This window comes from Neopelma chrysocephalum, unplaced genomic scaffold (genome assembly GCF_003984885.1).
Source record: "Neopelma chrysocephalum unplaced genomic scaffold, ASM398488v2 Primary Assembly neopelma1_117, whole genome shotgun sequence".
In the NCBI taxonomy this organism is placed as follows: domain Eukaryota; kingdom Metazoa; phylum Chordata; class Aves; order Passeriformes; family Pipridae; genus Neopelma; species Neopelma chrysocephalum.
In genome coordinates, this window is record NW_020897779.1 from 1,641,739 (window position 1) to 1,665,592 (window position 23,854).

At 45.1% G+C, this 23,854-nt stretch overlaps 1 protein-coding gene across 5 annotated transcripts in view; it reads right to left on the reverse strand.

Moving 5' to 3' along the window:
* SYNDIG1 (synapse differentiation inducing 1) overlaps positions 1–22,621 on the reverse strand; it is a 77,168-nt gene extending 54,547 nt beyond the window's left edge. For 4 of the 5 annotated variants that reach the window (XR_003536464.1, XR_003536465.1, XM_027697039.1 and 1 more), the window contains exons 1-2: positions 22,516–22,621; positions 9,210–9,776 (exon numbers count right to left, since the gene is read on the reverse strand). Coding sequence is in view for 3 of the 5 variants with exons in the window: in XM_027697039.1 (XP_027552840.1) it covers positions 9,210–9,686 (477 nt within the window). In the remaining 2 variants the exon portion in view is untranslated. Of the gene's footprint in view, positions 1–9,209; positions 9,777–22,257; positions 22,322–22,515 lie in introns of those variants that run through there. The other variant, XM_027697040.1, reaches the window with a different exon arrangement.
* Between the last annotated feature and the right edge of the window lie 1,233 nt (positions 22,622–23,854).

Here is a 23,854-nt window from a genome sequence, read left to right on the forward strand (position 1 = left end):
TCCCTTCCCTTCCCTTCCCTTCCCTTCCCTTCCCTTCCCCTTCCCTTCCCCTTCCCCTTCCCCTTCCCCTTCCTCTTCCTCTTCCCTTCCCGCCCCTCCCCTTCCATCTCTTGTCACATCTCTCCTATATATGCATGATTTTCAATGGTGCATATTTCTGAAGCCCTAAAATACATGGGTGATGTGGGCAGGACATAAACTGGATTTCTGCAGGAACTGTGGATGTGACAAAGGATGAAGAGGAGAACTGAACTTTGTTGGGAAAAGGGATCCGTCCATGCTGGAATGTGTGGGATTTTGTAGCAGCTGGAATTTGGGTGTTAGAAAATTCAACAGGTAAATTCCACCTCTGTATTCAAGGGGGCTGATTCTGATGCTTCCCAAATGACCTGCATAAGAAGTCATCCTTGAACGTCATCACAAATGTTGCCACCCCAGAGACTGACAGAATGAAGCTGAGACATCAATAAATTTTAATCTGTGAAATTCAACTAGCTGCTTCTGTTAATAATAATGCTTCCTCAGCAAATGAGTGCAGAGAAGAGGATATTTAAGATGGGATACTGAATCATGTAGACACCTCATTCCTGAAAGGATCAAGGCTTGAGAGTAGGAATCACCTGGCATAGTGCAAGGCTCTGTACACGACCTGAATGCAGGGTGTGCACTTTTGGCTGTGTTTCATGAGGCAGCAGCCCCAACAACAACCACTTAGATCAGAGTGTTCAGTCAAGGGTAAGCTGAAAATAAACCTCCTCTACAGTGCACCAGAGAAGGAATGAATGTGATCCACAGAGAGGAAAGGAAAAGAGCAGTACTAAGGACATGTATATAATGGGTCCAGTTCTTGGGCACCATTTCCCAAGCATGTTGGAGAAATCAGGAATCAGAAGGTACACGTCAGGTCACAGAAAAACATCTACACAGGAAGAAAGGAGAGAAGCCAACTTCACTTGCAAGATAAATTTAAGATGTAATTTCATCACAGTCTGTAAGGGCCTGCATGAGTAGGTAAATTCTGATCAGAGATAGCTCTGTAATTTGGCAGAAATGCCAAAGAAAGCCTATGACCAAAGGCAGAGCAGATGAAGAGCAGACATATGGTGCAGATTTTTAAGAGATGGTGTTGAACACTTTTCTGTAGTTGTAATGGATTCTCTATTACACGAAGCCCTTTCTTACATCGAGGCTAGCTATCTCTAAAAGCTATGTGCTTTACCTCAACCGAGACATTATGAACAAAGAGAGGCTCTGAAGACAGCCTGCCAGGGGCTGCCTGTGACATATCAGAGACGACTTGTTGATGGTCACATAATCTCTTCCAGTATTTAAACGCTAAGCACACTGAAGATGTCAGACAACAAGGTCTGCTACCAGCAAGCTCTGATGGATATTCAGAAAACAATCCTTTTGGGATTAGTCCTTTTTCCTTCAAAGCAACCAATTCAGTAGCATGAACACACTGCATCCAAAACTAATTTTTCATATGGCCCAGTGGGATCTGCCTCAAATCCAGATGGTCCAGTGGGCTGTTTTTGACAAAGACCAACACATGATGCTGCTTTAAGATAATATGTGCTGTTTCCCTCCACACAATGCCTGTCTCAGTAATGTCATTAAACGTGATGCCCTATTCTGACCAGCATGCTGCATCCTTTTGCTCTATCGCAAGCAGTCTGAGTTCATCTCCATGCAGCAGATGTCAAAGGCAGCATGCTGGATGGTGACTGTCCCACCAAAGGTGTAGTTTATCACTGCTCTGCCTCAACACACTTACTTGTCACTGAGCAGCATCTCACTGATGATCTCTTACTTAGGAGGTGATGTCTCTAAAGCCTGTTGCCATCATGGATTCTTTGTCCTAGCAACGTATTATTTATTTTGCTGTTTATTTATTCCTTTTTGACATTTTGAGTTTTGCAGTTGATCTCCTTCAGTTTTAAAAGTATTTAAATGATCCACAATCCACTAACTCTGATCAGCTCCAGCTCCTCTTGTTTCCCCAACTCCCAGTCTAAAACTTGCCTTATCAGTCAAGCAGCCAGCCTTGCAAAATGGGCTCACAGAGGTCTCTCCTTGCTTGGAAAGCTTTTCGTATCTAACTTTGCAAAACCAAAACACATCAGGGGCTAAAAAACCTAGATGCAGTTGTCCAAGCCCTTTCTTCCTCCTGTCCCCCTGGATTCTGATCATCTCACTTGTGATGTTTTCTAGACACATACAGCCAGTCTGCCTCTAGCTCCTCAGTAACTTGCATCCAGCTCATTGCCACTGGAAGGGGATTACTGCAGACAGCAATTAACAGATTCACATTAAAACAGGCCAGCTGCCATAGTCTCTAAATCACATCCTTTCTCAGGAATCACAACCATAAAGTAAACATCCCTAATATTTGTATGAATGGTAGGGTTTCCCAACAACCCTTAGAATTCATGGGGAAGGCACATGCCTACCATGGCACACTCGTGGCTTTGCAAGTGGGCCAGCAACCACTACAGAGAAGTGACGCTCAGCAGCTTCTGCTGTTAGCTGTTGAGATGGGTGAAGCAGCAGTGAATTCAATGCACTTCATTGATGCTGTCCTTTGTGGCATGGGGCATCACTCCTGCTCAGGGAGAGGAAGACCTCCACAGTTTGTAGACACAGGTTACTGCCAGGGGAACCAGAGTGCATGGTCCCTGCAGAGCAGATGGTTTCAGGACTGTCTGTTAAGAAAAGTTAGAGATACCCCTCTTCACTGAGCCACTTCAGCAGGGAGAAGCTGCTCAAGCTAAGGCAGGTGGGGTGGCCCTCCACAATTGTCCTCTTTTTGCTTCAGGGTTGACACAGCTCCCTTGGTGGTAGAGTCCTCAAAGAAGTGTGCCCCATCTCCACCTTCTGTAAATGACATCATGAAGCTCATCCAGAGCTCCTGTCACTTACAGGCTGGAGCCCAGAGACCTCACTGCAGAGCGTTAGTCTGAAATCTCAGGGAAGTGATGATGAAAAAGAGAATTACCATGGGCCCTGGCTGCTATTAACAAGATTCACAGGAGGGTACTTGGAGACTGCTGAAGGTGACTTCCAAGCCATGCTCCCTTCACCTAAAGCTGGCTAATAGAGGTTAATATCCCTTGGCAGAGCTCAGTATATCCAGACTTTTCTCCTTGAAAGGGGAAAAATAAATCAAATGCAAATGAAGTGTAACCACTCTTGTCATCTGTTCCTGTGAATGGAATATAATGTAATAATGTTCCTGTGAAGGAACTCAGGGATATAAAGTGTGTCCTGTGGGGTCAGATCATTGAGCAGCATGACAACACATCTGAGTAATCAAAAGAAACTAACACAATCTACAAACTTGAATGGGTCTAAAAGTCAAAACATCTTCAGTATTTTCCTGTGCCCTTACCCCATGTCCCTTCTTTACCCCGCATATTCTTCTGAGCATGTGCCACGGGATAAAAACCCCAAAAATTATCTTCCTAGATCCACTGCATGTCCCTAGGTGAGCTTGGGCATGACATTTATTGCCCTATTTTCTTCCATTCCCGGGGTTCAGAATGGAAAAAATACTGTTTACCCACTCCACAGGAGTGCAACCATGGCCAGTGAATTAACTCGTGAATACAAGGTGCAAGACCCTGTCTTTGCCCATGTTGCAGAGCTCTCTGGAAGAGGAACACTATCATACTCAGCTCCCAAGGGAGTGTTCAAACATGTTTTCTGGATACCTACTCCCAGGGAAGGCTGAGGACATAGCAGCACAAGTGTTATCAGTACAATTCAGGACCACCAAGTGCAAGCTTGAAGCATTGACAGAAAGCATGCATGTCATGGGGCTTGATGGGCATAAATCTCCTAAGGGCCTTCTTTTCATGTTGCAGAAAAACATGGCCAGGAGGTACTCGGGAATGTTCAGAAGAGGGGTTGGCTGGAACAGGATCCACCTTCTATCTCTACACTTTCATGCTCAGGTGCAAACGATGAATTTCACAACAGAATCCAGCAACTTGTAGGGAAACAAAAGAAGAAAGGTATAGCTTGAAAGCACTACATTTCCTTTTTTCCTTTACTCCCCAGAACATTCTACTTATTTTGTTTTCAGAAACTGTTTCAGAAATTGCTGGGAAAAAGAGCAAGAGTTTTAAGAGAGAGAGAGCAGATGTATTCTTTTATGTGACACATATGAATAATTTAATTTGTTGCCATGAATAGCTTGGGTTTCTCTAAATAAGCCATCTATCTAGGGGTTAGGAGGGAAACTAGCAGTAATATGGAGTAATATAGGAGTGTAATATGACAAATTATGTTTCTGGATAAAAGATGGCACTGCATTTATACATGAACTCTAAGAGAAGAGTATTTCAGCTTGTAACTCATGTCATATTTCACTGCCGCCACAATGGACAAGTTGTCTATCTATTAGTTGTGGCATAAAGAACTCATAAGATATTTATAAGTGATCCAGAGATACCTAAATAGGGAATCATTTGATTTCAGAGATAGGCACCAAAGAGAGCAGTTTAAAGCCCTGACAGAATGTGCAGCCTTCTGCTTTCATGCTTGGTAATTGCTGGAGCAAAGCAGGGCTGTATATGTTAATGAGATCTCCTCCAGAAATGTTTTTCCATCCTGACAATTATGATTTTTTTTAGGCAGACTGAATAACATTACACCAGGACCTGAGAAACACTCCTAGTAAAAAAAACTCCAATAAGTAAGTCAAATGTGCCCACATTGTTGCAGCGATGTGTAGGACCCTTAGAATGTCTCCTGCTACATCTCCCAAGTTCTTTGGAGTCCCCAGGCTCAGGGAAGGGAAGAAGGCGTCTCCTTCTAGGCAACTTGTCAGTGACATGCTGAGCTGGATACACTCATCCTGAAGAGGATCACCGGTAACAGAGCAGCAACCCCTTCAACTTGTCTGGATCAACTCTTCAAACCAAAACCAAATCATTGTTGTTCAAACTAGTTGGGTTTTTCAGAACCTTTCTCTACTGCAAAGTTTTGTGCAAGAGAACAGCAACCTTTCTGGTTATTAAGAGCCCTGCTCTCTTCAAAAACAAAATCCTGGCAGAAATAGTCTGGTTAGCAACATGATTTTCTGTATGTGTCCCTCCTAAAAAGATTGCATGGAGGGAGTCACTACAAAGCGATGAGTTCAATTTTTTGGCATTTCTAAGGAACTAAATAACCATCCTGAAAGACCCTAGGCAGGCACTCTTCTATTAGACAGGCAGTGCCATGGAGACATGGGGGAAGAGAAATGACTCACAACGCCATGGTTGTTCTGTCTTCCAGAAGGTATTTTACTGAGATGCCCAAGTTGGGAATCCACTTGTCTTGCGTTGACACGTGGAGAACAGGAGGTAGCCCTCAGTTTTCAACAGACAACAGCTCTTCTGCACAAAGCTCCCCTATTTGTTAGTGTTGCCAAAAAGGGGCTGTTTTTACAGTTTTCTCCCAGAAAGAAGTGACAAACCAAATACGTTACAATAAAAAATCCTTACAAGAACTGAGCCCTGAACTGCTCTTACCCTATGCAGCTCTCATGCCTTGATGAGCTGTGGCATGACAGTCAATGCAGCACAATATGCAGCAACATCTGCATCCTCAAGGGTAGAATCAAATCCTTTAAGGCTCTCACAGTGGTGAAGCAAATCTTGCACCTCTGCTATATCACGTCTCCCATTGCTTCCCTTCTAATTAACCCTCTCCACTCCACTTTGAGTCTCTTAGTAACTTTAAAAAGTATTTGCTTCTTTTCCGCAACTGCTGGGGAAAAAAAATTTACTAGTGGGACACACTTGCGTTGTGTGATTCAGGTGCTGTTTTCCTCATTTGGACATATAAGCAAATTTTTATGTAGTTGACCATGTGGCATGGTTCACTCCCCTGTTCAGTGTCTGCTGTCCTTAAATACTTTTATTGCATTCCTGGAGTCTCAACACATGAAGTTGGGTCTCTAAAGAACCTCTGTATTTGCCAAGCCCAGGAGGCCCTCATGCATCTGGCCACAACGATACCACAATGTGAACCAGAGGAGCACAACATAGCAGTCACCTTTTTTGCTGGTCTTGTGCTGCCAAATGCATCTCTCCTCTCCTACCCATCTTTCTGCATGACCAGCTGCATCTGCAGAATTTGGACCTTCCTGGAATGGAAGTTACTCCTCATGCTGAGATTCCTTGTGCTGAGTGCAGCAGGTTGATCATTTGGATCTGGTTCACAGAAAAGTGTGAAAATCACAGTGCTGTACAGGGTTGGCCAAGTAGCACAGCACTGAAGATATATACTGGGCTCAAAGCAGAGGCTTCTAGCAATGCACGTGGTTTCAGCTAACCAGGTTCTTACCCAAATCTTGCCTTGTTTTCTCCTCCCTTGCTCTATTCTCCTAGTGGAGAAGAAACCTTGATAGAGAGGAAGATGCATGGGTGGTGTGTACTTTGTAAATATCTTCCTCTTCCGAGCACTTTGTATGTGTAGGTCAGGATGGTTGTCCATACGCCTCTCTGTTTATTAGGGCAGTAACATCCTAAAGGGTTAAGTGAGGCTGGGAATCCATGATGCCAGATGCAGTACACCCATTTAAGAAGTGACATGTATGACCTCAGAATGCTACAGTCCAGAGAAATAGGTCAGAAAGAAGAAGGAGCCCTGGAAAACGATGCACACACTGTCACAGCATGGTACCAAAATTTACAAACACTGTCTCCTTTCTCCTCTTAAGATCCGAGACAGGGAAGGAAGTTCTACAGCTGGTTTTTTAGACACAAATGTTGTCTATGAAAAGCTGATCAAGCTCCTACAGTACTACTTTGAAGAGATTGAGGGTTCTATATTGCAAAGACACTTTAAAAATCCCACCAAGAAAAGTATTTTTGGTATAAAACATCTTTCCTTATCCTGTTTATTTCCCCAGTCTTTTTTTAGCTTGTTCTCCAACAGCTGGCTAAGGAAGGAAGATCTTGTTGATTTGGATTGAGAAGAGGGAGATTTTTTTTTGCTGCCTAAATGCCAGGTCAGATGTGTCAATCACACAATTAGGCAATTATGTGTGCTGCAGTCATTTGTATTACTACTGCATGAGAGAAATTGGGGCAAAAAGACAGCAACTAGGGATTTTGTTTTGATTAAGAAAATTATACTTCCCACAGTCAATTCTGAAATGCTGTAGAAGGGTGTGATTTGAGCTAACACTCCCACATGCCTCAGAGAGAAAACTTTTTGTCTCCCTGTGGAGGCATTGAATACTGCACTACTGGCACACACCGGGAAAAACACTTCTCTCTTCTATAGACTGCCCCATTACTTTACAGTGAGCAATTAAGGAAGCACAGGAATCCAGAAGAAAACACTGTATTTGGATCTAATGAAGTATTTCACTCCATCAGAAAAATATCTTTTATTTCAGAGACATGGGATTCATTGCAGCTTGAAACCCAAGGACTGCTGATTCTGTGTTCGCTCAGAGACAGAAACGTTATGTGTTTGAGCCAGTGTGAGAGACTGGATTCAAATCTCACTGGATTATTTACTGGGTCAGAACAAACTGTGTATGTGGGGGGAAGGGGCGTGAGAGCAGTAATTCTCTATTGTTTAGTAATTTTCTATCGGCCTTTACAATGTAAGTTTCTGTTAAGGTAGTTGCAGAATAAGCAAATTTCTGAATGCTTTACTTAAAGCAGTGGTAACATGAGTATCCAGGTTTTGGATAAGGGATGCTGAACAAAGGTGCTTTACAACCACCTGTAAATATGCTGCTCAACGGACAAGTTCAAGTAAAGTTCAAGCTCAGAACAACCACCAGAGATCACTCAGGGACCACCAGAAGATCCCTAGTGACCAAATAAGGACTTCCGAAGAACTTCTTAGAACTAATTAACACATGTATGAACTTCATAAGAGAAGTAGTGAATATGTAAGATATTTACTGAATATGTAAAACTGTGAGTAAATATTAGCTACGCTGAGCCAAGAAGGGACACACACATGACTAGAGGAGCGATCCTCCTGTGTGTTCAGTGATGATAGTAGAAGAATGCCTGACCACTAATGCTCACAATTTGAGTCTTAGGGGTTTCTTGTTGCCAATTGACAGTAACAGGTCAGGTTGAAGCCCATATAGCAGGGACGGACATGGCAGCTCCAGCATGGAAGCCACATGGCAGATCTGTCAATCAAAGGGCCTTCCTGGTAGCCCACCCATACCATGCCCCCTTGAGCCTCTGATTGCCTACACCACCCCTCACTCTGGCCTGGAGGGCTTTGAGTGGGCAGTGAACCAGACCCTGGGAGGGGTGGCCACAGCAGCCAGACCATATAAATACAAGGGCACAGAGTCTCCACTTCCTTTTTCTCTCTCTTCTGTGGTCGTCACCATGTGAAGGATTCTCGGCAGTAACTATTTTTCTCTTATTCTAATCTCTTTCTTTACTCCTTCTCTCTTCTTCTCTCTCTTTACTCCTGTTTCTTCTCTTAATCTCTTTTCTTTCTTTACTTTTTCCTTAATCTTGTTTGGGTAATTTAAAACTGATGGGTTGTATTTTACTAAGCTGGTGTGTGAGTTGGGTGGAATGCTTTATCTTGGTTGTAGTTGCCCTGTGAACCTTTTGCCAAAATGGCTATTTTCTCACCAAATTAGAAGAAATCTCTTGGGAAATCATATATAGCACTTTCTCTTTATGTGATCTCAAGACATTAAAGAACTAAAAGACTTTGCAATTTTGAGCCTTAAATATAAGTAATACTCCCAGTAAAGCTTGAGGTTTCAGGACTTGAGTCCAACAGCCAGTATGTAAAACATTCTGCTCTTCTGCTCTATGGCCAGTTCAAGTCAGGTGAAGGGAAGAGAAGATGTTGGCCTGCTGAGTAAGACAAGCTCCATGTGGGTGGACAGGTGCTCCCAGCCCTGACCTTATATGGTATTTAAGCACATGGGTCTTCTTCAGTTTCTGACCAGTCCACTCAGAGGCAGGAGGCAAATGCTGATCTCCATTAGGGCCAGTGGGAATTTTGCCATTGGTATCCACAGAGCTGGGACTTTATGCAACAAATAAAGATGAGTGATCATTCACTGTCTGGTCGGAGGAGAAAGTGATAGAGCAGACCCCATGCAGACTAGCTTACAAAGCAGCTGATCCCCTGCAGATCAGCTCTTGGAGGCTTAATCTCAAATATGCCCTCCTCCTCCCAGCCTTCCCCACATATGTCAAATGACATCTGACCTCTAGCTCCTGGAAATCCTCTTCTTCCTCAACATCATAGGAGAGGGTGTGAATCTTGATGTCATCTGCTGACAGATCGATGAACTTGCTATCTGGGTACTCCAGGTCTTTGGTGGGAGAGCGGTCCTCGATGAAGGTAGTTTCACAGCACTCCGAGCCAATGCTCTCACCCCACGAGCGCAGCACATTCTCAGAGTAAAGGATGATGTTGGGCCGGTAGTGAGACTCCACTGTCTGCTGCAGCATGTTGGGGTCCAGGAGCTGATGCACAGGGTCATTCCTGCCATTCTCCAGGCAGATTGGAGAGGACAGGCTGCCCACTCGGTGACTCTGGTACTGTGGGGTTGAGTACACAGAGACCAGACCATCTCCACTCTCTGCCATTAAGTTCCTTGTATTAATTAAACCATTCCTTTTCCCAGCTTCAGTGATCTTATTGTGCATTAGCACGCTGTTCTGCTCAACCAAGCCATCCATACTAGGAGGTGTCTGAGGCAGTGGGACAGGTGGCCTTTATTTTGTTGTACCTTAGAGACAGTTCACACTGGGGCAGTGGCTCCCATTTTCCTGATGAAAAAAGGAAACCGACACCAAGGTGAGGACAAAGGCAATGAATAACATATCACGGCACTCAAATCAGCTCATCTTCCATATCATCTCAAGAGGAAATAATGCCCCACATATGTGCACACCCTGACCTAGTTCTTAGTTCTTCCCATATATGCCCACTTGGAGAGCGATAAGAAATGGCAAAAAAGACCGAAAAAAAAAAACCAACCCACAAACCCAAACAAACAAAGAACCCCCCCAAAAATAAAAGAACTGTTTTCCATTCTCAGAAATATGCAATTGCAAAGGGCAGGCAGCTGGTGTGTTCAGCTGTCAGTGTCTGCAGCCACCCTTTGTCCTTGGCAAGTGCTTCACTACCCTTTGGAAACCCGTCCTAAAAAAAAAATAAGCAGGATGTGTTCTTAAAATCAACAAAAAAAGCACCCAGGGAAGGTAAGATCAGATCTGATCCAGAAGAACTGAAAAAAATAATCCAAAACTCCTCTGGACAGGGTCTGAAATCCCCTGAGTTGCTCTGGGTGCCCTACTTCTTCCAACTCCTCCAAGGCTGTTCAGGGCAACAAACTGAAGGGCTGAGATGGGGCTTGTCAGTGTGACCAATCCCATATAGATGCACCTGGAAAGCCTGGATGCACAGTCACTTCAGGCCCAGGAACTGGTTGCCTCCTTTTGCACAGGAACAGAAGCTCTCCTCTGTCTCACCTGACCACCAGTCTGGCTCTGTATTGTGTGGGCTGCACTAAGGCATGAGAAATCAGAGGAACAGTTCAGAAGGCTAAAAAATACCTTTTTTCCAGGCCAAACACTTTCTCACCAGGATGCTAGTTTTTGCTAGTTTTCCTCAGATGTAGCCAAAGGAAAATGCTTTTTGAAACACAGGTGTATCTGCCACAGCAACAGTAAGTTCCGGGGTTTGTTTCCGTGCCTGACCATAGAAACGATAGAAATGCTCCTGGCTTCAAAGAGCTTCATACTAGATCCTCTAAGGCCAAGCTATTAAAGTAGGATTACCTATCCCCAGTGTGCTGTCTGGAGGAAACCAAGAATGACACATACAAATACACATACAGTATTATTTTTACTTGATGCATTCTCTCTATTTCCCTTTTATATCAGACAGCCTCTAACAGAGAAATGTCTAGGAGAAGCTTAATTTTATTTTCCCTAAATAATTCCAGACTTCAAATATCTGCGATCTCCCTTTTGAATGCAAGAGATATTTAAACCATTCAAAGAGCTGGTCTTCTGTTCTAACACTACCAATGAAGCAAGAAACGTGTTTAACATACAAGAGAGCTTAACTCAGTATGCTCACATGTTTACACTCACAGCACTTGGTTTAACATCCAGAACCCCCATTTTATTGTGCTGTGAAATAGTTAGTGCTTCTCCTAAGTGAACCAACAGGAAAGCTACAAAAGAGAAAATACATCATGGTGGGATCTCATGGAATTTACACTATACAGGTCTTGGCCTCAAACCTGGGGAACCTGTGAGCAAAATTAAACCAATCTGCAGATGAGCTTGGAAGCTTGGTTTCACCAAAGGATTAGTCCAAAACCCCTCAATTCATTTGCACCAGATAAAACCAAGAGAGTGGATGCCCTGCCTTTCCAAAGAAAACTCATTTCCATATGCAACCATGCTTGTGCTAAATGAATATAGGACGATGCCCTCCTCCTACTCCCAGTGGGGTAGCATCAGCCCATGTCAGCACAGAAGTGCTAGTGTGAGGTGGAGTTGCTTTTGGAAGAAGTAAGCAAAGTTCAGCAGACAAGAGTGGGTGGGGAGGCCAATGTGCTGACATCAGCCTTGGGATGGTGCTTGCAGAACAAGAACCTTCCATCCACTGCTCCCCACTGAGTGCTGGCAACTGGCATGATCTCCTGTGGGTTGCTTCAGAGATTATGTGGGACCAGCCACAACCTCAGTTGGGGAACACTTGCTGCTTTACCCAGCTAGGTATATAATCCAGCTACCAGGATCATTCTGCTGTGCCTCCCATAGCTTGCCCACAAACTTTCGACTTCTTCCTCCAACCTCTCTCAAAAAGCCAAAATGAAAGTACATCACCACTGCCAGAAGCTGAGAAAAAGTCCACAACTGAAGAGTAAGTTCTCAGACTTTGCTCAGTTCCCCCTGAGCTGGTTTGGAAAATGTAAAAGACTTCCTGATGTGTGACATCAACAATCAACTCTGCTGAACCCAGAGAGACTTCACCCAAAACTGCAAACCATCTCACAAGCATTCTTAGCCCTGCCATTTGTCCAAGCAAACTGAAATGGTCAGCAGGAGTATGCCACAGATGCAGTAGAAATTGGAGAAAGATGCACAAATCAAAAAGTCCCCTTCCACAAAAATGTACGAAGAGGTCAACAATTCGCCAATGCATCAACGGCTGCAGAAAAGCCTGGGCCATAGGGGACAATGCTTTAGTATGCCAAAGTGACCTTTTGCCCTTCCAAGTAAACTACAGGGAGTTTCATAAGGCAATGCAACTAACTCACACTGGGAAAATTAGGAATTCATGCATTAGTGATAGCTAAAGGTTTCACTGCTAACAGTGGAAGTAAAAAGACCTCCATGATATTTTAGTCTTACCAATACGAAGCAAATCCAGGAGCACTTCAGAATGTTACTGGGATGTCAGTGTCACTGTTACAGGACTGCCCCATATCATACCTTGTTCTTTAATGATCATCAGCTTATATGATGCAGGAGCCAAGTCCCTGGTTAAAAGGAGGCTCAAGACTCAACATCGTTACAAAAGGTGATTTTGCTCCAAAGCATTTGGAGTTACTACAGACAAGACTCTGAAGAAGACCTAAACCAGGACTGCTCATGACACTCTATGGATGATATCTCTATCATCCCAAGAAACTGAGAACCACTATGTTACAGGCTTACACATCCTCCCTAATCACCCACACCAGCAAAGTGTCAGCAAACCACCTCATAGCCTGGCTTCAACCTGTGCCCTCTCCAGACAACACCTACGCTGCAGTAAATAAGTTCCATGCCTAATCTGAGAAGCCCCAAAAGAGGAAAACTACTCTGTTTTGGCAGGTAAGAGAATTGAGCAGCATGAACATTCAGCCTATGGACAACAGAATGCATCCTGGTATCCTTCACTTACTAGATAGGATGGTGTTCCTCAGTCCTACCATGGATCTATCTGGCAGCTGCTTACCTGCTGTGCATTTAAACCAGTCTTGTAAACTAATCTTGCAGATTCTGAGTGACACCTTCCCCTAGGGATGGGGGAGAAGGAGAAAAAAATACCCGAAATGAGGCAAGGACAAGACAGGGAGATCCTTCCCCCACAGAGCTCATCCAATAATAGGGATAATGCATTGCTCAAGACATCTTCCTCAGAGTCCCACATAGCAGTGCAGCTAGCATGCCTCAGGGAAGGTCAGCAGAGAGATGCATATGGCAGCATGCAATCAAGCAGAGTTATTTAATCCTAGAGCCATTTCAATCTGTAACTGGCTGGCTACTTCAGCTGAGCCTGACTCAATGTTCTCAGCCCCGCAAATGTACTGCTTAACAGTAAGAGGCTGATAAGTCTCATGCCTTTTGATTATACTACCTTAACAGGGGAGAAAAAAGGAAATAATAATTAATAATAACAGTAATAACAGCAGTAATAATGAGGCATTGATTTTTCTTTTCTGGGTGAAATTCCTGAGTGGCTGACCATTAGATTTAAATCAATAGCATCTTGATTGCCAGTGCATTTTGATGCATAGCTGAAACAAGGTCAATTGCTGTCTAGGGAAACTAAAAAACAGTTGAGGTACTGCAAAACTCTTCATCAATGAAAAGGCAGGATTAAGAGCATTGTCAGCTTGTGAGACACTGGATTATTATATTAATTACTGGCCTGGACCAACTCAAGTGTGTGCATGGGGGGGAGGGGACAGGTCAAATTTCACAAAGGTGAAGTGGTGCCCTGGTCCACACCCCAGCCCCTTGAAGCCTCCTTGACCACCCCCAGAGCAGCTGTCAGTCATTGGCACACTGGGAGCACTGCCCTACACCCTGTCCTGGAGCCCCAGTCTAGCCTCCATTTCACCTCAGGTGCAGACACCTGAGCATGTTTCTTGGGAGAAATTAATTGCAGATATGCAAGGTGCACAAGTCCAGTGGGCTCAGTCTCCCTTTGGAGTAATGATACCCCTATAAAATACAAGAGAGACCTCTCAGCTTAATACTAACCTTCACATGAGTGAAGCAGGTGAAATGAGTCCCTCAGGTTCAGATGGAGGTGCAACAGAGAATGGCACATGGTCATGAGTGATGCTTAGGGGCAAAAGGCAGCAAGTGCTTCTGCAATGGCCCAGAGCCTGTGTCCTGCCTGCGGGGACTCCTTGGACATGGATTCAGTCACTATACTTTCACTAAGGGCTTTCTTTGACGTGACCTGGGCCAGGCTCACATGCCTGTGACTCACAGGCAGGTCCTAAAATTAAGATTGCTCCAGTTTCCAGGTTAACTGCAGCCCAGAATCCCCAGATGGCAGTGTGCCTGAGCAGATAACCTCTAACAGACCACCTGAGGAAACTGGAGGATGCCTTCTCTGCAGGACTCCAACACTCGGAAAAAAGCCACTCTCATTACCTAGGACTGCAGTGAGGTTTCAGAATGATGCTGACAAGAAAATGAAACTCACCAGAGCCCTCTCGATAAGAGAGCTGTTCAGTCTGCTCCAAGATGCAGAGTTAATTTAACTGATTTTATACAGGTTTCATCTGTCTGCACAGTTTCAATTTGTCCCAGAAATCAGCACTGGTACTGAGGCTAACCAAAATAATTCTGCATTTTCAGACTTGAGGCTGGAACCAGAAGGGAAAACCAAGTTCCAGTAGATAGTACATCAACCTTCAATCTAATGTTTACCTTGGGGATTAGAAATTTTTACCCAGGTCTCTAGTATTAAAAGTGAATCTAATAATTATTGTAAATGTTACTCTTTTCAATTTCTTGCACTTCTTCCTCCCCCCACCCTTTTTTTATTTTAATAAGAAGCGGTGACCAGTGCCAAGATATTTAGTCTGCAATGCTGTGGTTTATTAAGCTATCACTTGTGTTACAGCAGAGCCCAGCTACAGTAGCTGCAATGAGAGCTATGCTCTGCTGGGTGTTCTGCAGCCTCCTGCTCTGATGACAGTGGCTGACAAACTAATTAAGCAAAGGGTGTGAGACAGAGAAATGCCAGCAGTAGAGAGCGCCAGGGGAGAACAGCTAAATGCTGTGCCCCAGGTTCTGGTAGACAAGGAGCAGAAGCCAGCTCTGTTATTGCCCACCATCCCAAAACTCCTTTGCTCTCCTGTGACCTGGCAGGATGCTATTTTCCTCCTCTTTCCATGGGACTTTACACAGCTCAAGCACAGCCTAAGGGTGTTTCAGCCTTCTGGAGATCCTTTTCATGTACCCAAAGTCCTGTGTGAACAAGCAATTCAGGAACTCTGAATTCAGAAACCTTGAATTCTGAACAAGCAACTCAGTTGAAATACTAGGCTATGGCTGACAAGTCCCAGCCATCTTGTCATAACAGATCACAAAGACACTCATGCCAGACACTCTGACATGCCAGATCAGGCATTACCAGCCCAACAGCCTGGTTTATTGACAGGAGATGAAGGCAAGTTATGGTGATGCTGAAGGCAGAGTTCCTATCTGCTATCAAGGCTTACGGCTGTACCTGCTGCCATTTCCTGCAGATCATCAGCCAGGAAAAAAATGTCATGTGCTTCTGCATGGGGGTCTTGGATATCAGGGGAAATCTTTTCCTCATGAAGACAGTCAAGGATGGGGAAAGGCTGTCCAGGGAGGTCCTGCAGTCTCCATCCTTGTAGATTTCCAAGACCCACTGAGCAACATGGTGTGACCCCATTGCTGACCCTGCTTTGCGCATGAAATAGAACTAGAGACCTCCTGAGGTTCCTTCAACTTAATTATCCTATGATTCAAATCCCTCTGATCCTTACAGATTCCCACCTGTTGCCCATGCTCCCAAAAAGACATTCACTGTTCCCACATCCCTCTGCCAATCCCTCAGTGATTCTAAATCTAACACAGTATGCCAAGAAGTGGCAATAATGACCCTTCACAGGGCTGTGCCACCACCAGAAACTGATTCAGCCTCATGACTACCAGATTCAACAAAATGCCCTTGGGTTTCATGCCGGTTCTCCCACTGCCAGGACAGAGAAAGAAGAGGAGAGAAAGCTTTCTTGAAGAGCAGGCAAGTCAAATGGTTAGCGCTGCAGCCTGAAAAAAAACACATCAAGAGAGGTCTGGAGGTTGCAGGTTTCCTGGCACAAGCTTTCATGTAAGAGGGAGTTTTTAATGCCCAATGCAATAGGCTTCAGCATGGTTTGAGGTATTTCAGACATTTGGAAACTGCAACAACAAACATGGACCTTTGCATGAGAGAAATCACAGGCAATAAATGGATCTGGAGAGCTGATTACAAAGTGAAATATTTAATGAAATGAAGGAAAAATATTTCCCACTTGCATTTTTCTTCTTTGATTTAGCTGGGCTCATTAAACTAGGTTTTGTTTTAAGGGAACACTATATTTCAGCAGCTGAAATTCCTTTTGCCCTATTAAGTAAACTACAGGGAGTTTCATAAGGCAATGCAACTAACTCACACTGGGAAAATTAAAAATTCATGCATTAGTGATAGCTAAAGGTTTCATTGCTAGCAGTGGAAGTAAAAAGACCTCCATGCTATTTTAGTATTACCAATATGCAGCAAATCCACTGTGAAATGTGGGCCTGTCCTTCTCTGAAGAGGAGGAACTTGGAGTACAGTGAAACGCCCAAGGTCATGTCGAACAGAGTAGCAGAACTGGAAATAAAATCCAGGTCTCTTGACTGTCTGTCCAGAGATATATTTAAATGTGGAAACAATTACCATATGCATATTAGATCTGCCTGAATAATTGATTGCTTAATTCAGTAGCTTAACCAAAGAACAGAGTGGGGGAGAAAAGAGGAATTATCTTGCACTGACCTAAAACATAAAATGTTATCCCTGCAACAAAATATTTCCTTTTGAGCAGATGGTAGCATCTTGTCTGAGCCAAAATGTAATGTTTTGTTTATTTATTTTTATTTGAACAAACTGTTTTTTAATTCAAGTTATCTCTAATTAAAAAAAAAAAAGACATTCAGGCTTTTCTAGCAATCTTCCTTCCTGGCTTAATTTTGTCAGCCTCGACTCTTTGTGGAGTTCAGTCTGAATTCACAACTTTCTTCATTCAATGACAAAACTGCACTTTCCAGATAATGAATAACTGACCTGACTAACAGCACCTTGCTCTGATGTAAACAACTCTGCCTATTGTGGAAGGCACAGTGTAAAAACACCATGACACCTGTACAACTTATGGCAATTATTTTGTGAAGTGAAAGCAGTCAAAAAATCAGGCTCTGTGATTTTTAAGCAAGACATTCATTCCACCAAGGCAATCCGGGAAAGCTCAGTGTCAAAAACCTATTATCAGCTCCCTGACTGCATCTGAACATGTGAAAGCTAAGAATCAGCTTTGACCAAATGGCTAGTGAGCTCAGTGTGAAACTATAAACCAAAGCCTAGCACACGGTTCTCTTGTGTCTTCTCCTTCTCCCCCGAGTGCAAGTATGTACCCTCCGCTCTGAGCCTGGCTATCTAGCAGCACACAGAGCAAAGGATGCCATCACACCAGCTTGGATCACTGCATTCAGAGGCTCCCCAATACTGCAGAAGAGGATCACTTGACAACCCCAAATGTATCCAGCCTCACTTGTGATCTCCCCTCACCCATTTCAAACAGGGGAGATTGAGTCATGAGGAGAGATTCTTGCGTGAAAACATGTCTCTCCCAACAGAAGGCTAAGCTGACATTTCTTCTCCCTCCTTCCATCCAAAAAGCTTTTCAATAAAACTCTGTGATTATGCCCAGTGCTATAAAACTAACCTTCATGATATAATAAATAGACGCATAGCAAAATACCCTTCGGCACTGTGGTCATGCTGAAGGCTGCCAACCTGAAGAGCAGAAAATTGTGCTGTCTTTCACTCTCAAAGCAAGTGAATATAACTGTTTTCTGGGGTGTATAATTGTATCCCTAATTGTTCAGAGGGCCCTCATTGAGAAAAACTTCTGAAGTGAGTACTGCGACTCTCCTGCATAGAGTGAAGAGCACTCATAGCCTCTGCCCAAGAGCTGCTCTGGCTTCTGGGGAAAGCTTGACTCAGACCCACACTTATCATGCCACGTTTTGGGCCAGAACTATCAATCTTATGGATTTAACCATGACCCATGTTTTGCAGAGTGAAGACTGATGCACAGTTGAACTGTGTGTTCCATTGAGTGTTTACGTGATGGACAAGCTTCATGCTTAGGTGAAAAGATGCACTGTCTCAGTCTTCTTGGTCTCTATGCACAGAGTCTGGGTAGTTTCTGAGAGTGAATCTAAATTTAAACGTCTGGGAAAGGCTAAGTCATCACCAAAACCCTCTGCCTAATTTTAGTGGTGACTTGTGTTGCAACAGAATTTAAATTCTCCAGCTTAGAAGAAGCTACCTGATGCTCTTCCCTGTAGAAAGCCACAGCAAGGTAAAGTCCCTGCTGCACAAAGTAGACCTTCTAAAAGAATCACAAGTGTCTCTCCCAGGAATACCAACATCACAGTATCACCTGGCCCTCTTGATCTGCCTGCTGGCTGACTCCAGTGCCTCCCCTTCGACCTAAAATCCCCGTTTAACTGTGTTTGTGACCAGGCTGGCCCACACACAGGAACATCCAAATGTGGATTCGAGACTGACCCTACTAACTCACTTAAGTCTCATTCTTGATGGGCAGCCAAGCCCCCAGAGTACCTGATTCTTGCACACACCTTACTTATCTGGCTCTGCTTGCATTCCCACATTGCATGCAGGAAGCAAAGAAGTACAAGATACCTGCCTCGCACTTCTTCTGCATGTAACCTACCAATGCTGTGCTCCAGGCTGGGACTTTAGATATATTCCTGAAGCATGAATGATAACTAAAGAGATTACAGAACAGGAAGACAGCCTGGTGGTGCAGACTTGGTGCAAAATGAAGGTTTCTGTACTTCCTGCCCCAAACAAAGCACCCTAGGGTTGTAAGTCACTTTGCTTGAAAAACGCTTATGTGATACTGTAAAATTGCTAGTGCCAGTTCATCAGGGCGAGGATGATTAGATTAAGCAGCCACTCCTGGGGCAATAAAATCAGCTGTGCTTCATCAGGCTCTAGAAGAACTGCAGAGCTAGGAATATGCTGTGGGACAAAAGCTTTACAGAATAAGTGATTTAGCCATAGCAAGACTGGTAGCTGGAGGCAGATAGGGCAGGCAGGGAAACACTGAGCAGTAGCATCAGTGGGCATAAAGTAACCTTTACAGACCTTTCTTAATCCTGTACTCACCCCTCCCTGCAGAAACCAGAAGGGATATGAATAAGGGGGTGCATTAGACTCAGGGTATTGCCAGAATGAGATGAAAAATCCTATCACCTCTTGCCTCTGGGAGGAGAAGGAACATAGGACCCTGGAGATTTTTATATGGGAGGCACACACATTGGTCTGGCAGAATATCCACAACACAGCATTGTCTCCATGATCCTGCAAGCTACATGCAGTTGGAAGAAGAGAGATTGTTTTGTTGCAAAGAGCACAAGAATAGGGGCTGGAAGGTAGGTGGGTGGGTGATGCGGGGACACCACGTGCTGGGAGAGGACTGGATAAGACAATGCATGTAGCAGGGAGCTGCTGTGGGAGATGTCCTGAAGAAGCATGCTGAGCACATCAGTCCTGTAGGACCTGACACCAGGCTGGATGTCTCAAGGAATCTGGGAAAGTCAGGTCCCTCCTAAAGGAGCTGAACTTTTTGATTATGCCCTGCCTCTGGCAGTTTTCAATATCAGATTGGATATGGTCCTGAGCAACCTGATCTAGTAGAAGGTGTCCCTGCCCATGGCAGGGGGCTTGGAACTAGATGATCTTAAGGTCCCTTCCAATCCAAACCATTCTATGATTCTATGATTGTCTTCCAAGGAAATTATCCATTTGCAAACAGCATTTCAAAGTTCTTAGTTCTCTCTGGGGATTTTTAATGGGTCTGAGCACTCAGTCAAAGCACATAAATCCCTGCTAGAATTATGCCAACTTGATGTGAACAGTCAGTTCAATCTTCTTGTGCCCCAGTGAACTAAAGTCTCAGAGTGTAAGGATAAAAATACTTTACAGCATGAGTTTGGATGGTTGGTAAATGAGGGAACTTTACACATTCAGGTTTTATATAGATACACACATACAGATAAACTTCTATAGGGATGCCATATATAAAACTGGGAGTGCTAAAGGCATGCATAGACTCACACCTCTCATGTACTGCACCACTACTTCAAAATGTCTTTGCTAGTCCAATGAAAATAACCAGTTTGTCACTCTTTTGACTTTATGACACCAAATTCAAAGCACAAAATCTTTTGATTCTTAGTTGCTACAGGTTAGACCAGCTCCACCTAAATCCTCAAGGTCACAGACATTTACATGTGAAGAGGAGAATTTTGCTACTCAAAAGTAGTTTCCAACTTTTACTAGAGAAAGAATATTGAGAAACAATTGATTTGATAGCCAGAGGATATATATTCAGACATGAGCAGCTATTCTCACACACTTAGACACTATTCACATTTGTCAAAGCAAAGCCACTGAACACACAGAGTATTTTCCTCCTGTACACACCTCTGCAGTTCTTTTCCACTTGCACCATACAAACAATAACCTGTACAAATTCATCTTCAAAGTGAAGAAAACGAAATTTGGAAATCCCAATATGCAGTCCGCAATCTTAATAACCACACAGGCAGTATTAAAAACCTCTCCTGGAAGCAATTATAGCTGGCTGCAGATATGAATTTACACTAGAGAGAAAGATAAAAACCCTTATCCAACTATGTTGCACCTTTTCTCTAATACTATCCTCGGAGGCAAAAGCATTTTAAATCCTGAGAGCAGCCTTCATCAAGTTAAATGTGTTGTGGTGGTGCCTGTATACACTACATACTGCATTACATCTTCATTGGTATAAGGAAGAACCTTCCCGTGCGTGTGAGATTTATTCCAGAGCATATAGCACCAGTGGTGTGAGATGTCTGCTTGCCCACTTAATAAAAGGAGACTTCATTTAATTCCTACAAATGCATTTATCCTACATGCACCCTGGCATGACCTGTAGTTACCAAACTGCTAATAAAATGTCAGCTTATCCTGTAAAATCAGAAATGCCTTATTCTTAGGAGTGAGGTAATTTGAAATTAATATGGAGCATCTATATGCAGCTCCTTTGAAGATGATAGCTCATTAACTATAATTAAGAGCAAATAATTTAAATGCATGAATGTAAAAAAGTGCATTCTCTGTTCTGACTGCGTTTTATAATACAAAAAAATCCCCATGTAAGTAACAGTTAATGCATCATCTTGAGTTTAAGAATGTCAAAGCACCTTTTAATTTTTGTTAATGCTCTGTTTACACTGGATTAATGTCTAATTAATTGTAATTTGAATATTTAATCTCCCTGGAAAGTTCAGATTTTTTTATCTTCTTTCTCTTTCATTACACACTGAGGCTACAGTCTCCCTCCAGTGATTTTGAACGCACAGTTCAACAGATTGCTCTCCGGAGCAACTCCTGCCACTAGGTAGCTCCACGTTCTCACCGTGGGTCAAACCCCATCACCATTGCCAGTCCCATATAGACCCTTCCACCTCTTCTCCTGCAGCACACTCTTGACCAGCAAGCACTACCAGTCCTGTTCCAGGAAGGCTTGCACTCTGAATTGCCAGTTCCAGAAAGGTTTCAATGCATTTACCAGGCTCTTCCTACTGAAGGGCTGACCCCCTTGCGGGATGCTTTAGTGATACCCGATCCAGAAGGATGGTGCAGGCATGAGGGACTTACCCAAGGTCAACCCCTCTCTGCCACCGAATAGCAGGGACCACTGCTGTCTCCTTGTCCCAACCATCCCTCTAACTTAGCTATCACTGCTCGCAAACTAGAGAATGGGAAAAGAAATTCAGTCCGGCGCCTCTGGAGCAGGATGGTGAGGGAACCGGTCAGCTGTGGCTGCCAAGAGCCCAGCATCTCTGCCGCCTGCCCCCCGGCTCTACGCCGCAGCCCGCACGGGGTCGCGCACTCCCGCATCTCCCCCTTCCCGGGCCAGGCGCTGCCCTGGGCTGGCAGGGTGTCCGGGAGCTGGGAGGGAAAGATGCTCTGCCACAGTGCGCTGTAGGGGATTCCTCATGGGGAAGAGGAGGGACGGGGAAAGGAGGACCCCATGCACACACTCCTATCCAGCACTCCCAACCCACACCTCGCCATGGCACCGGAAAAGCCTTGTCCCTCCCCAGACCCCCAGCGGGCAGGGCAGATTATGCTAATTTCGACTCTCACCGGAGCATCGGAGAAGCTCCTCTGCGGGCGGCGCCCCGCCGCAAGGCGAGGGCAGGCTCTGTCCAGTCCCCGCGCTCCCCAGGGCTCCCGCCAGCGACTCCGCCGCGGCGGCTGCGGACGCCGCGGTGCTCCCGCCTCTGCTCCGTGCCCGGCGGCGCGGCTCCGGAGTATGCGGCGCGGGGAGGGGGAGGGGGTTTGGTGTATCGCTCCCTGGAGGGGATAGGACAGGATGGGATGGGATGAGGGGTGGTCACTCACCTCCCTGCAAGGTGACCCGCAGCGCGGTGCTCCTACTGTGGGCTGCCAGAGAGGCGGCGTAGCTCCGGGCCGGCGGTGGCTCATAGCCCGGCCGCGCCGCCCGCCGGCATCCCGGCTGCGGGGGCGGTGGCAGCAGGGGGCGGCGGGGGAGCGGGACCGGCACCGCGACCGGCACCTGGACCGGCACCGGGAAAGGGCGATCGGCCGGCGGGGCTGCGCCGCCTGCACCGACTAGCTGTACTGTGCGCTCAACTCGCAGGGAAGAGGAGGAGGAGCAGGAGGAGGCGGAGGAGGGAGGGAGAAGGAGAGAGGCAGAAGAAGCAGCCCTGCGTGGCAGCGCATCCAACTTTCCTTATGCAGCAGGAACAGCCTCCATACCCTGGTGTGTAGCCCCCACCTCGGGGGAGTATGGCAAAACCCGCCCCTCTCTGCCCCCTCCCCCCCATCTGTCGTCCTCCTCCCTGGGCCTTCCTCCTAGACAGGGATCTCTTTTGTTTTCCACCCACCGGAGCTCAATAACCCTTCAGAGGCATCGAGTCCGCTCGCCCCAGCTTGGCTGACCCTACACCTTGCCCTGCCGCAGAGGGCCCCCGGTACTGCTTCCCCACCCACACAGGCACCTGCCAGCATGAAGCTGGGCATAGCTCCCCAAGGCGACGGGGAAGCTCTAGCAGGTCTGAAGAACTTTATTTTACTAGTGGTTTATATTTTAGCGTAGTGATGGGCACACCAGGCTGCGGCATTGAGGGGTGTTCCCAGCTTTCCTAATAACTGTGCATAATATGCGTAAGCAGTGTTCATTCGTTCCTCTTTCCATCCCTAACAGGCCTGATAGCCAAGTCATTTGCCTAAAAGCTTCTCTGTCACCACTTCTTTCTAGATGGGTAAACATCCATTGCTCAAAGTGTTTTTAGGAGATCACATGCCCCTTTTAGATCACTGCTTTCCTTTGCCACGGCAGGGAGGCAAAAGGATGTACAACCCTGGTGCATTTTGGTTGCCTCCACTTCTCTCCCAGGGTTAAAGCTGTTTTCTCTCCCCGCTTACCTATTATTTGTTATTCATACTCCCAAAATAAGCCATGCAAAATCTTTGCTGAAGGAGAATGTTCAAGATTTAAAATACACGTTAACTAACTTGAGTCCATTATAGGGATTTTAAGCAGAAAATCCCTCCAGCCTTTGCTCTTCCACAACATTTCAATTCTCTTCCAAACTCTCACTTGTTTTCAGTATATCCCAGTGGTATTTACAAAACATTTTTCTCTCCATCTAAATATCTGGTCCCTTGCTCATTGGTGACTTGCTCCAGACTGCAGGGAGGTTTTGTCTGTTAGAGA